Source organism: Lampris incognitus, chromosome 18 (assembly GCF_029633865.1).
Source record: "Lampris incognitus isolate fLamInc1 chromosome 18, fLamInc1.hap2, whole genome shotgun sequence".
NCBI classification, from domain to species: Eukaryota; Metazoa; Chordata; class Actinopteri; order Lampriformes; family Lampridae; genus Lampris; species Lampris incognitus.
Window position 1 is genome coordinate 40,813,008 of NC_079228.1, and position 14,377 is coordinate 40,827,384.

General features: G+C 48.2%; 2 protein-coding genes across 2 annotated transcripts in view; both read left to right on the forward strand.

Annotated features, from left to right (window-relative positions):
• Positions 1-5,395: 5,395 nt before the first annotated feature.
• LOC130128538 (class I histocompatibility antigen, F10 alpha chain-like) overlaps positions 5,396-14,377 on the forward strand; it is a 32,410-nt gene continuing 23,428 nt past the window's right edge. The window contains exons 1-2 of the mRNA XM_056298163.1: positions 5,396-5,519; positions 10,072-10,338. Coding sequence (XP_056154138.1) covers positions 5,471-5,519; positions 10,072-10,338 — 316 coding nt within the window. The 5' untranslated portion in view covers positions 5,396-5,470. The remainder of the gene's footprint in view (positions 5,520-10,071; positions 10,339-14,377) is intronic.
• On the forward strand, positions 12,508-13,274 carry LOC130128540 (ubiquitin carboxyl-terminal hydrolase isozyme L1-like). Its single transcript, XM_056298165.1, has one exon. It carries the CDS (start codon positions 12,515-12,517, stop codon positions 13,175-13,177), a length of 663 nt encoding a protein of 220 aa, XP_056154140.1. The 5' UTR covers positions 12,508-12,514; the 3' UTR covers positions 13,178-13,274.

A 14,377-nucleotide genomic window follows, 5' to 3' on the forward strand; every position in this document is an offset into this window, starting at 1 on the left:
AGACACGGCGCTCAGAAGCGTTAACGAGGCGACGCCGGTTCAGTCCTGGACGCGTTCCATGACTAATGCGTCTCCTCCCTTTACGTCTTAGTGTGTGAGCGGCGGTGTAGCTTCTCCTAAACAACCAGCAGAACACCCATGATCAGATGTGAATCACAGCTGTGTTGTGTAGAAACGTGTCTGTGCAGTTGATTCTCCTCACCCAGAGAGGGGAGGGAACAAGGAAGAGGATACGTGAAGGGGACACGATTTGTAGCGGAGTCAAACCTGTTGACCCACAACAGAGGTCACGTCAGGACAAGTCAGACGAATGGAAATGAGTCCAGCAGGCTCAAGTTGTAAAGTCCTTTATGGACAAAACAATGTCCACTTACAGCAATATAACACGTACAGCAGCAAATACAACACACACACACACACACACTGTCGAGGACGCCTAGCGTTTCACTTTATACAAAGGTGCAAAACCATCACACACACGTCCTTGTGAAAAAAAAACCCTGCCCAAAAAAGACGTGTTCACACACAGCGGATCATCCGTCTCCATCTCCTCCTGTCCTCTGCAGCCTCCTCCGTCACACCAGCCCCCTGCATGTCCTCCCTCACCACATCCATACGCCTCCTCCTCTTTGGCCGTCCTCTGGGACGACGCACTGACGATGTCGCCCCACAAACGCCACCTGCAGAACTGTGCAGTGCTGGAGCGCTTTACGCACCCCGTCCGCGCCATGAGACTGGCACTAAACCAAACGAGGGCAGAGAGAACAAACACGCAATACCCACCGCCCTCACAACTAGCTCACTTTAAACTAGACGCCATCATTTTACACACGCACACGCGGAAATTTCAGTCGCGTCATTTCAAAAAAAAAGAGACTCGTCACGTGATTTCCCAGAAACAGCATAGTTGCAGCTGCACCAACTGTCCAGAAGCGGCGCTCTAACGCTGCTCGTGTATCCCGTCGCGTGCTGAGGTTGCTCATTGGGGGGGAGGGGGAGGGGCTCGCCTCCACCTACCTGCAGCTTGTCTCCTCTGCAGCCCCTTACACTGCGCGGAAGCTGAAACAACGCAACGCGTTCGTACACAGCGCATGCGTGCCCACATCCCAGTGTGCTGTACGTGTGCGCCTGTTAAGAGACCCCGCTTCCCTACTGACAAGCGCTCACGTTTTGGACATTTCTCAGGGAGTCAACTTTTGCCGAATCAACAGCTGTTTCCCTGCACCGCAAGGACCTTTCCTCCTTGGCCCGGCTGGTGTGTCTACGCTCGGGTCCGTCTCTCCTCGTGTCTCGGTGCAAACGGGCACAAACGCAGCACATCGCCGCCTGCACCAGCGGGCAGCGGCGGTATCTGGAGACCGGCGCTAGTTCCGGCTTCGCTCGACTCTGCCTAGTAACGGAGGATGGAGCGGCGTCTTCTGAATTTCTATTGGCTGTTCGGGTTTTCCCGACGCGCTTGTTGGGACACGTTGGCTACGAACGTTGGTGAAGAAGGGAGGATGCAGGCGGGACGGGAGTGGGCTGTGATGGGGGTACTGGGAGCAGGAGGAGAGGGAGAGGGCACTCTTTACTTTCTTCAGCGACGCGAGGTTGATGGGTAGAAACAGCGTAAAATGGCATGTTGTTACACTCTTGTACAGTAGGTGGCGGTGTGCGCCTTAACGTTGTTTGCGATCCGCCAGTGAACCGAGGGGGAGGAGAAGAACTCCGTTCAAACTTTATATACTTTTATTTGTTTCGACCCCGCTCGTCCCAAACCAGACTAAACCGGCCGTGTCGGTGCTCTGCTTTCTTCTCAGCGCATCTGCGGGTCGTCAAAGAAGGTTGAACCAGTTCATGTGGACGCAACGTTTACTGACACAAACGTTTCATCACCTTCTAAGGGACCTTCCGGTCTCACCTGACTGCAGGTGTCCCGCCCTTACGAACCATCAGAGAGACACAAATACACCAAACCGTCTCTTGTTACCAAATTAGAAACACCTGCTCGTCAAATGTATCAAAATAAAATACACATTTAATTAAAATACAAGTAATGTGTAATTTGAAAATACATTCTATGCACACTGATGTCACATTTTACACATTTAGCCTCAATATGGGTGTGACCTTAACGCCCCTACATTAAAAAGATGAGCTCTGCTAGTTTCCCCACGTCATAGGTTTGGAGTGGCCATTCAGGACATCTTGGAGGTGGGAGGCTGTGAATTCAGGGGTGCATGCTGGGTGGTTTCTGTCAGTCAAAGCGACCGTTGATTGACTGAGTGAACAGCCAATTGAAATGCAGGTGGGGGAACTGAACAGCTGGGCCACTGGGATGCGCTAGTTCTCTCAGAAGACAACAAGACTGGGCATTTAGCAGATGGGGGGGGCGTGGTGGAGCAGCGGTCGCCTCACAGCAAGAAGGTCCTGGGTTCGAGCCCTGCGGTAGTCCAACCTTGGGGGGTCGTCCTCCGTGTGGAGTTTGCGTGTTCTCCCCGTGTCTGCGTGGGTTTCCTCCGGGTGCTCCGGTTTCCTCCCACAGTCCAAAACCATGTAGGTCAGGTGAATCTGACATGCTAAAATGCTCCTAGGTGTGTGTGTGTGTGTGTGTGTGGGTGTGTGATGGCCTGGCGGCCTGTCGGCCTGTCCAGGGTGTCTCCCCTCCTGCTGCCCAATGACTGCTGGGATAGACTGCAGCATCCCGCGACCCTAAGTAGGACAGTCGGCTTGGATAATGGATGGATGGATAATATATAACATTTCAGTTTTAGTTGTTTTCCAGCACAACTAATTTCTCCGTCTGTTCAGCTGTTCATCACCTTCTGTGGGGGTGGTAAACCATGCCTGCAAAGGAGAAAAGACGCTCAACTGGTGCCGATGATGCCAAAGTGGTGCTGAACCTCCCAAAGAGCAGCTTGATCAGTGGGTATCAACCCAGCGAGGAAGGGTCCTTTCTGGGGCCCTCCAGAAAGTGAAGGGTCTGCAACTCTGTTGTGCTGTGTCTCGGCACCGTCTGTCTGCCCAGCTGGCTCTCAGCTGCTGTTGCTGGGATTGGAAACAGGCAAACAGGGAAACAAGGTTGTTATGAATTTATAGTAAATTTAAGGATTTTTAACATCACAAAAATGTTTAACAACATGACATGAAGCTAGCTACTCATTTATTTATTTGTTTGTTTGTTTATTCATTTATTTTTACCCCCCCCCTTTTTTCTCCCCAATTCTACTTGGCCGATCACCCCTCTCTTCCAAGCCGTCCCGGTCTCTGCTCCACCCCCTCTGCTGATCCGGGGAGGGCTGCAGACTACCACATGCCTCCTCCCATACATGTGGAGTAGCCAGCCGCTTCTTTTCACCTGACAGTGAGGAGTTTCACCAGGGGGACGCAGCACGTGGGAGGATCGCGTTATTCCCCCCAGTCCCCCCCCCCAAACAGGCCCCCCGACCGACCAGAGGAGGCGCTAGTGCAGTGACCAGGACACACACCCACATCTGGCTTCCCTCCTGCAGACTCGGGCAATTGTGTATGTAGGGATGCCTGACCAAGCCGGAGGTAACACGGGGATTCGAACCGGCGATCCCCGTGTTGGTAGGCAACGGAATAGACCGCTATGCTATCCAGATGCCCCACTCATTTATTTCTTAATTAATTAATAATAATTTTTTAATTTGACGATTCCTTCGTGAAATTGCAGTTTAACCTTAAGACCCTGAAGTGAGAGTAGTTGCGCTGTGCCCTGGTCAGAGAAGATGAAGAAGTCTTCTTCATTCTCTTCAGCGGTGTTTGATGAGGCAGTCTCGGTGTCTGACACAAGGCCGAGCTCCTCAGCTGAGTGCAGAAACAGGGGACGTATCCTCTTCTGCTCTGCAGCCGGTTTGGGAGGCAACCACCTCGTCTTGTAAAAACGGGTGGGTTGCTGTAGCCAGGTTGGCTTCATTGACGTCAGTCGTCAGCTGGAAGAAGCTACTGAACCTTTTCTCAAACCCAGCTATGCTGGCTAGCAAGATATGTGAACAGCACCGCAGGTTTGAAGCTCGCAGGTCACGTAGCTTAGCCTGAACAGCAAAGAGGGTAGGTACGAGTTCACCATAGTAGCATGAGGTCCGACCCTGGAAGGTGATCAGTCGGCTCTGTGCATGACTGGAGAGTCCACTGACTTCCGGTTTCTACCGCAGCACTCGTACCAGCTTCCTGTTTGTTGCCGTGTGCTGTTGGCAATGGCATATTTTTGCCGATGCCTGTAAGATTTACCACATGTGGATAAATGTCAACCACATGCACACAACTGTCCACACACTTTCAGCTGCTCCTGCCAGCACACGGGTGAGAAGTTTCACGTTGTACACGCCAAGTTACGTCCACCATTATGAGGACGAGTATCTTCATGCTCATAAGCGTGGACGTGACTTGTTATGTTCTACCACCTAACATTGTGCTGTGCATTTCCGCTCTGAGCTCATGTTGGAATGAATAACCATCGCCTGTCATTTGAACCGCTGTACGACTCATCAATATGACCGCTGACCTCTCTGGCTGTCTCCCAGCTGCTCTTCTTCCACACTGAAACCCACCACGCCTCCTCCCCTCAGTAATCCACCATCACACCGCTTGTTTGGACTTGCTGTGCCACTTTGTCTCGGACCCTGGAGGTCCACCTGACAAGTGACCCACACTGCCGTCTACCATGTGTTCTGGATCTGACCCGGCCTCCAGGTTTACTGAGTCATCATCCAACAGCTACACTTCTGTTGTAGAGGACAAAAATACAAAAACACATTTCAACCACACACACACACTCACACACACACACACACACACACACACACACACACACACACACACACACACACACTCACACACACACACACACACACACACACACACTCACACACACACACACACACACACACACACAAACACACACACACTCACACACACACACACACAGGGCTGAAAACTGGTGGAGTTGTGGACGGTTTTGTGTTACACACCTTTTGTGTTCTTGTTCATTACTGAATGATGTTTGAATTTGGAGAAAAGGTCGGTGGAGCTTGTTTAGTCAAACATAACCCAGAGACTCCCCCTCTCCCCCCTTCTCTCTCTCCCCCTCTCTCTCTCTCTCCCTCGCTCCCCCCCCTCTGTCCCCCTCTCCCCCCTCTCCCCCCTTCTCTCTCTCCCTCTGTCTCTCTGTCTCCCTCGCTCCCCCCCTCTCTCTGCCTCTCTCCCCCCTCTCTTTCTCTCTGTGTTCAGCGTTGCCAGTAAGTTTCACTTTCGATTCATAACCTGTTGAACTCAACTCTGCCTAGAAACCGAGTCTCTCGGCTTTTCCTGAATTTCTATTGGCTGAAAGGAGGTTTTGGCGTCCTCCCACTGAAAGCTTTGTAGTGTCGTTGAGCCGCTCGGAGGATCAACAGTCGGAAGAGAAGCGTCCGTCGTCGTCGCTTGTTCTGTGTAGTTTCATCAGGATCCTGTTGGTCCAAGAAAGAAGATGGGAGTGTTTATTTTGCTGCTCGTCTTGTGTCCTCTTGCGTCTGCAGGTAAGTGTGTGTTGAAATTCGGAGCTTTAAACGTGTTTTCTGGAGTAAAGTGAACTAGTCACTGCGCGTGCTGGGCTGACGTCACAGACTCCCTGTGAGAAGATGGACGCTGCTTCGTCCTTTACTTTATTTAGGTTTATGGCCCGTTCCTTAATGTCCAGTATTAACACGTGTCCTCCGTGGAGCCTTTTGAACCGATGCTGGTTTAATGGGAGGTGGTTTGTGAAGATGCTGAATGCTTCTTTTCAGACCAAGTACAAGTACTTCCATGTGGGTACCGAGTACGGGTAAGAGTACTTGATAGTAGCGTTACAGGTCTAACATGTTGTGTGTCCATCACATGTTCGTCCCTTTCTGACGGTACCAACCTGAATACACAACACGATGCTGCTGCTGCTGCTGCTGACATTGTCACCTCCAACCTTGTGTTTCCCTGAACCAACTGACTGCGTCTGTGTCGCGTGCCAGCCGTCTGTTCTGGCGCGTTGTGTGCGTGCATATTGAGTTCTACCAGGAGATGGCGCTGTTGAGTATGCAGGGTGTGGGAGCGTAGGCTTTATTAACTGCTGCTGAATTCATTAACTAGATCGTTTGAACTGCAGCATCATGGATACACGTCGTTGACTTGACGGATTTATTTTGAACTGCAGTGGAAAAAACCCACTAGGTGGCGCTGTTGCCTCTGGTAAAATGAGGTATTTCTTGTCATCCTTTTTAAACAGCGTGTACTCGTCTTTTTACACAGTTCTGTGTAGCTTGTGGCTGCTGAAGCAGAAGTGAAGCAGAAAACACGGCTGGCACGCGGGACTTGTGTAGTGGTCTGTCGGTGGTCTGGTATCAGAGCAGGTTCACATGTACCATTATGAGCACATGAGGACGGTACCGCTCCCTATTTAGGGATCAAAGAAGGTTGAATCAGTTCATCTGGACACAACGTTTATTGACAGATATGTTTCATCACTCAACTAAGTGACATCTTCATTCTAAACTGACTGCAGGTATCCCACCCTCATAAACGACACAGTACAAAACAGTGGCATAACGACCAAAACCAACAATCAGTTTCATATGCAAATATGGGTGTGACTATTAACTAGAGTTAAAGTGATCATGTGTACTGTTCACAGAGGATTTGGGAATGTTTGCAATCACAGCATTGTAAGATGGTGACAGATGTACTCTTAGCCCCCCTCCCCCCTCGGTTCAGGGATGGTCGTTCCCTCTTCACATAGATGGCCTCTGTGACACCCCATTCAAACCAGCGTTCCTCCCTATCAAGGATGTGCACATCCTCATCCTTGAAAGAGTGGCCACTGGCCTGTTGATGGTGTAGACTGGAGTCCTGGTCTGACGTGTCAGCTCTCCTGTGTTGTGCCATCCTCTTGGCCAGCGTCTGTTTAGTTTCCCCAATGTACAAGTCACAGCAATCCTCCTCGCACTTACCAGCGTACACTATATTGCTCTGTTTGTGCCGGGGGACCCGATCCTTGGGGTGGACCAACTTCTGGTGCAGCGTGTTTTGGGCGCATCTCAACTGTTCTGACACTCCCGCCACATACGGATGTTCTAATTGTTGACACTTATAAGTACTTGGGAACTGTGTTCGACTCCCAACTCAAGTTTGATGTGAAGACAGATTCAACTGTCAAGCGTGGACAACAAAGAATTCACTTACTGCGGAAGCTTAACTCCTTTAATGTCTGTAACACCATCTCCTGTATTTTCTATCAGTTATTTATTGAAAGTTTTCTTCTAACTTTTTCCTTCATTTGTTGGTTTAGTGGGTTGACTGTGAAGGACAGGAATAGCCTAAACAGCATCGTTAAGGTCTGCTCCAAAATAATCGGGAGTCCAGCAGAGAGACTTGTGCTTCCATTGGGCATGGCCGGATTAACCCACCTGGGGGCCCTGGGGCACGCACGTCCATTGCCCCCCCCCCCGCCCCGTCAGATAGGCTACGGAAACAATACTAAACATTGTTAAATGTAAAACTAATGCAAATAGTCAAACATGGTAGTTGACACTATGCCAATCTGCATGGGATTCAGATGGCGACTACAAAGTACAACAAAATTTTGAATCACTAAACAAACAGATGAGAATAGCAGCTCAAAGCATCGCAAACATATTGCGAAGCCTTCTTCCCACTTACAATGGCTGACCAACAGTAATTTCAGAGCAAATATAATTTAGTGAAATATGGGCATATTTTAGTAAAACTATTTGTTTAATTATTTTTCAGCATGGGCATTCTAGCTAGCACATTTGTTTAACTATAGACAAGGAAACAATGAACCTTGGGGCCCTACATCAGTAGAGACAGTAGCTTGAGGCCCCGCATCAATAGAGACTTTGTAGCTTGGGGCCCTGCATCAGTAGAGACTTTGTAGCTTGGGGCCCTACATCAGTAGAGACTTTGTAGCTTGGGGCCCTGCATCAGTAGAGACTTTGTAGCTTGGGGCCCTGCATCAGTAGAAACTGTAGCTTGGGGCCCTGCAACAATAGAGACTTTGTAGCTTGGGGCCCTGCATCAGTAGAGACTTAATAGCTTGAGGCCCTACTTTGTAGCTTGGGGCCCCCGCATCAATAGAGACTTTGTAACTTGGGGCCCCCGCACCAGTAGAGACTGTAGCTCGGGGCCCCTGCATCAATAGAGACTAGCTTGGAACCTGCATCGTGACGCAGGGTTGGATCAAATGCCCCTTGTAGGGTATGATTGGGGATCCCTACTATACGTGAACACAATACCCCTGACCTTTTGGGGGCCCCCGTGGTCCGGGGCCCTGGGGCACTCGTCTGGCATGCCCAGTCTGTAATCCAGCCTTGCCTCTGGGAGAAACGTGTGGCCCACAAAGGAAAAGGAGTTATTAGCCAATTTGACCACATCCTGTCCAGTGAATTCACTGTAATGGCCTCATGCTGGCGCTATAGAGCACCCCTTAGGAAAACAAATCGCTATTCTAAGTCCTTCATTCCCTCTGCTATCAGGCTGTTAAATGCCGAGAGTAGTCATTTTAAATGAATGCTTTATATTGTTTTAAACCACAGTAGTTGGTTTATACCTTGTTTGTTTTTCACAAGGCTTGTGGGCCTGTACGTTCACTGAATGTAACATGCAATGCATCTTAGGATGCTTCATTTATTTATTCATTCTATTCTTTTAACCTCTGTGACTTTTTATCTTTGGTCTGGTCCTCGTGAGTCTGCATGCAAGGCCAGACGAGGCTGATGTCGCAGCCGATAATTTTGCTTTGGTAAATGCTCTTACACATGTGTTATTCCTTCAAATTTATTCAAAGGAAGTGTAATATATGAATTTGTTTATTATTGTATATTGTATGTTATTGTTTGTTATGGATCGTGTTGATTTCTGGTGTGATAGAAGCTTGGTGTGCACCTTTGCACACAGCCCCTGCTTGTCATCTGGGGCACGTGATGTGGGACGGGAGTAGTTGGGACACTAAGAATGTCGGCTGACGAAAAAAGCAAAAAGTCTTTTGACCGCTATTTTAAGTTCGTTTCATGCCACAAGTGTTTTTTTTGTTTGTTTGTTTGTTTCGTTTTGTTATTATGTTGATGTAGAAACAAGTTTGGAAGATTTTTTGAGTTTGTAAATAAACATAATTATTTTTGAAGTGGCGAGTGGCAAAGTTGTTTTTAGGTTTTTTTTTGGAAGTGAGTCAAAGCCAACCCCGTCTTCAGAGCCCACGGCTTTTATCGTGGAAAAGCTGACACAGGTGACAGTGTGCATCTCTTGCACATGTGCTGATCTGTCTGTTGTCTCTGACATACTGCTGATTGCCACCTGTCTGAGAGTTTTTTGCATGGTCGGGGCAGATTGTAAAACTGAACTGCCCTTCTGGGATAGATAAACTTGTCTGAATCTGAATCAAATCTGAACCAATGGCTAGGTGGTGTCCCTGGACAGGACACCAGAGCCCCTTTTCCACTTCCTCCATACACAAGTTGGTCACTACAGGTGAGAGTGGGGAACCCAAAGCACACCCATGCCTCAGCCTATAGTACTGCCCCCTGTATGTGAAATACGTGGACTGCAGACACAGCTTCAGGAGCAGACACACATGGTCAGTGTTAAGGGTGGTGCTATTGCTAAGGGTAGGGTCGTTTTGTAATTTCATACGGACTACCTCCACTGCTTCATCAGCAGGAACGCACGTGAAGAGAGACTTAACATCATGAGAGACCATTGGTTCATCCTCTTCCATAATGAACATCAATAAATTGTCCAGATGAACCGATTCAACCTTCTTTGATTTTCTTACCTGGATTATTGAGCAGCATCAAGACCTGTTTAGGGATGTTTGTTCTCTACATATAAGCTATAAGAAGAAGACAAGCAGGGCAAAGTCCTCAGTAAAACACAATAACGGTGATGACATGAGTCACACTGATAAATACTTCCTCCTGACTTTAACCTTGAAGTACAGACACACACACGAACAACTACAATCCATCACAAAAATCACTGACGATGAAACAAAAGATGTGATTCCCAAAGCTGAAACCCTCACATGATGTGTTTTCCTGACAGTGCCCCACTCCCTGAAGTACTTCTACACTGCCTCCTCCCACGTGCCCAACTTCCCAGAGTTTGTGGCTGTTGGGATGGTTGATGGTCTTCAGATGTTTCATTATGACAGCAACACTCGGAGAGCAGTACCCAAACAAGACTGGATGGACCAGGTCACAGCAGGTGACCCACAGTACTGGGAGAGGGAGACTGGAGTATCTGTGAAAAACCAGCAGGTCTACAAAAACAACATTGACACTGTGAAGCAGCGCTTGAACCAAACTGGAGGTATGTTTATGTTTCACTTCTCACCAATAAAATGTTTTTTATTCAGAGAGACAAAACTTCCATCTTACTCCCCAACACACACACACACACACACACACACACACAAACAAACACAGGCACACACACACACAGGCACACACACACACACACAGGCACGCACACACACACACACACAATGTAATTTCATGTTTTCCACTATTTTTCTTAATTTTATTCCATTTTTAATTTCCATCATTATTATTCTTATTGTTTTTTATTGTTGACTCATTGACAAGGTATATGAGTAAGGCATACTCTGATGTGTAAAAAAAACAAGTTTATTAATGAGATTGTGTAGATTATATAGATTGTATATATTGAGCATCAAACAGGGGGCAGGATATTATAAGTAGAAACTTCCTCCTGCTGCTTTTCAAACATGTAACGTTTGCTTGTTTACTGTGTTTGAAATAAAGACTGACCTACCTACCTACCCTCCCTCCCACCCACCTACCTACCTACCCTCCCACCCACCCACCTACCTACCTACCCTCCCACCCACCTACCTACCTACCCTCCCTCCCACCCACCTACCTACCTACCCTCCCACCCACCTACCTACCTACCTACCCTCCCACCCACCTACCTACCTACCTACCCTCCCACCCACCTACCTACCTACCTACCTACCAGTGTTTTATTAGACTCGGTATTAGCAGCACTTCCTTGATACGACTGGTCTGACATTTCCGAGATGTCCTTGATGAATCTTGCAGGGTTTCTCGGGGCAACTCTTCGGTGGTCTTTGTCGATGTGTTTCTAAGCATAGGATCTCAGGTAGTTTTCCTAAATTGAGGTTATTATACGTGAAAAAATGAATGCGGGTGTCAAATTCACTCAGTCAAAGTGGATCAAATAAATCTGTGCTGATAAAACCCTTTGATCCTATCCGAGTTTGATGTGAAGTGTCATTACTGAGTGTTAAGGGGCGCAGTTACCCATTTGTTGAGCGGTACGCAGCACCAACATTGTGCCCCCATCGTCAACTTTCACTATCGTACACAAGGCAAACAGATCGTCCGGGTAGTGGTCTATTCCGTTGTCTACCAACATGGGGATCGCTGGTTCGAATCCCCGCGTTACCTCCGGCTTGATCGGGCGTCCCTACAGACACAATTGGCCGTGTCTTCAGGCGGGAAGCCGGATGTGGGTATGTGTCCTTGTCGCTGCACTAGCGCCTCCTCTGGTCGGTCAGGGTGCCTGTTCGGGGAGCAGGGTGCATGCCCCCCTGGTGAAACTCCTCACTGCCAGGTGAAAAGAAGATCGGAGGAGACCTGTGGTAGTCTGCACCCTCCCCGGATCAGCGGAGGGGGTGGAGCAGCGACAGGGACGGCTCGGAAGAGTGGGGTAATTGGCCAAGTACAGTTGGGGGGGAAAACGCCCAAAAAAGTGAAACAGATCCATTTAATAATTATTTTAATAATTAAATGACATTACGGCCCTGTGACGGCCTGGCGGCCTGTGCAGGGTGTCTCCCAGCCTGCCGCCCGGTGACTGCTGAGATAGGCTCCAGCACCCCCGCTACCCTCAGAGCAGGATAAGCGGTTTGGATAATGGATGATTCCATTATATTTATTTTATTTTTCATTTATTTTGATTATATAAAAAAAGAAAAAACCCCGGAAAACTACAAATAAAAAGCAGATAAAAACCAAATGATAATAATAAAACGAAGTCAGAAACAGCTTGTTTTATTGTATATTGTAGCGGACTATATGGGCACAATTCACCATACTTGGTAGACACGGGCCCTTTAAGAAAGGGTTTCCGAGTCGGGAGGCCGGAGCAAGGACTAGGTGGGTTGGAGGGAGCAGTGCGGTGGTGTTGATGATGGTGATGTTGTACGGAAGAAGAAATGCATTCATGTAGTCACTACTCGTTTACATGACACTTAAAAATCGAAGTATTGCGTTAGTCCGACTAAAACCAGACTTGTAAAATGCATGTAAACACGTTAGCTCGACTGAAATCGAAGTTGTAATAGTCGGACTAACACACCCAGATAACGCGATTGGAAGTCGATTTACTTCTGCATGTGTACACCTTAGTCGGACTGGAGCTGGGTACCTTCGGGAAGTGAGGCTGTGAAGAGAGACTGGCTCCCCCGGCAAAAACGAAACACAACCCCGACGCGAACATGGAGTGGAACCCGATGGAAATCAACCCCGAGAAGCTCAACAAGATGTTGAGTAAGTTGGGTGTTGGCGGAAGCTGGCATTTTGTTGACGTCCTGGGGCTGGAGGGAGAGTCTTTATCCTCCGTCCCTCGCCCATGTTGTGCCCTGATGCTGCTGTTTCCTCTGACACAACAGCATGAATCTTTCAGGAAGCAGCAGTCTGGCAAGGTGGTTGGGGGGTCAGAGATTTATTTCCTGAAACAGACGGTGGGCAATTCCTGTGTCACCATTGCCCTGTTGCATGCAGTGGCAAACAATAAAAGCAAAATGGATTTTGACAGTGATTCAGCCCTGAAGAAGTTTCTGGAGGAGACTGCTGATATGGGTTGTGATGATCGTGCCAAGCACCTGGAAAGGAGCAAGGTAATCAGAGAGGCGCATGATGACGTGGCAGCACAGGGCCAGTGTAGGCCAGAAGCAGATAAAGTCAACTTCCACTTTATTGCCTTTGTGAATGTTGACGGACAACTTTATGAACTCGATGGAAGAATGGGTGGCCCAGTGAAGCATGGAGCTACCAAGGATGACTCTTTGATAAAGGATGCCGCAAATGTGTGTCGTGGATTTATGGAAAGGGAGAAAGGTGAAGTCCGTTTCTCTGCGGTGGCTCTTTGTCGCACTTAGATTTCTCAGAAGCATGATCCAAACCAAAATACCCCTGGGGCACTCCTAAGAAACACAAAAATCCACAGGCACACCAAAATTAGCTGTATACACATAACATTTGCAACACTATGTGCTGTTAAACACACATCGTTTCACAAGGCACACAGAATTTGCTAAGAAAGCATTCACATGTGTGTACACAAATACTGAAAACTTCTAGCTTCTGGTCAACTTGTTCACCTTTTGTGCTGTTACTTAGCAATGATTTTTGATTTTATGACGGTGTTATTAAATGACACTGCCATTGTTTTATTGACAGTTGCTTAGTTGTACATTTAAATTTACTTTAGACGTGTGAAAATACCAAAAAAAGATGGAATCCCTCTAAAATGGGTTTGGGATATTTTTGCACTAGGCATTGGGAGATGATTACGTCAAGATGACATGAAGGATGTGTATGGATCCTTTCCCTTTGTGCCACTTCCCAAAGCTTTGTTGCAGTTTGTAATGCAGCTGTTGGTTCTGAATAAAGCAACTTTTGACCTGAAAAAAAAAAGTCGGACTGGAGCTGGTCGAGTCGATCTGCGCACGCGCTAACTTTCCGTGCGCCAAGTCTGACCCGGAAGTCGAACAGCGTAAACAAAAAGTAGAGCGTACAACACGTACGCTATGTACAGATCCGCAAAGTTGTCCATCTTTGTGCCAGTTTAGCTGTGGGTTGCTAACTGCTTCTTCTTCGTCTTCTTCGGAGGGGTTGCTAACTTTCTAGTTCACTACGACGATTGTTGTGCTCCGCGTGTGTGACGTAATAGGTCAACCGGTAATGGCCCAATACAAACAAGCTGAAAGAGTGCATATCGCCACCTATCGTAGCGGAGCCCACATGACTCCCTCAGTAAATCGATTTCCCTCCTGCGCATGTATACTGGGACCAAAGTCAGTAGTCGGACTAATGAACTAATCGCGCTATAACCATAGCTCGACTAAACTGTGCATGTAAACGTGAGAGAAAATGTCCGTCTCTTCTTTCCTGCAGTTTCCACATTGGTGACCCCGACGTTTGTCTGCTGGCCGTCTCCAGAGACAACTCTTTATGAACATGACGACTCATGCGGCTTCTCTCAAGCTGCCGGAGTTCTGGGAGTTGTCAGCCTCGGCTCGGTTCGCCCAGACAGAAGCGCGGCTCGTAATGCGGGAAATCACCGCGGACGCAACAAA

Excerpts from the sequence above, each read along its gene's own strand:
- LOC130128540 (XM_056298165.1), top strand. The coding sequence starts at position 12,515 with ATGGAGTGGAACCCGATGGAAATCAACCCCGAGAAGCTCAACAAGATG.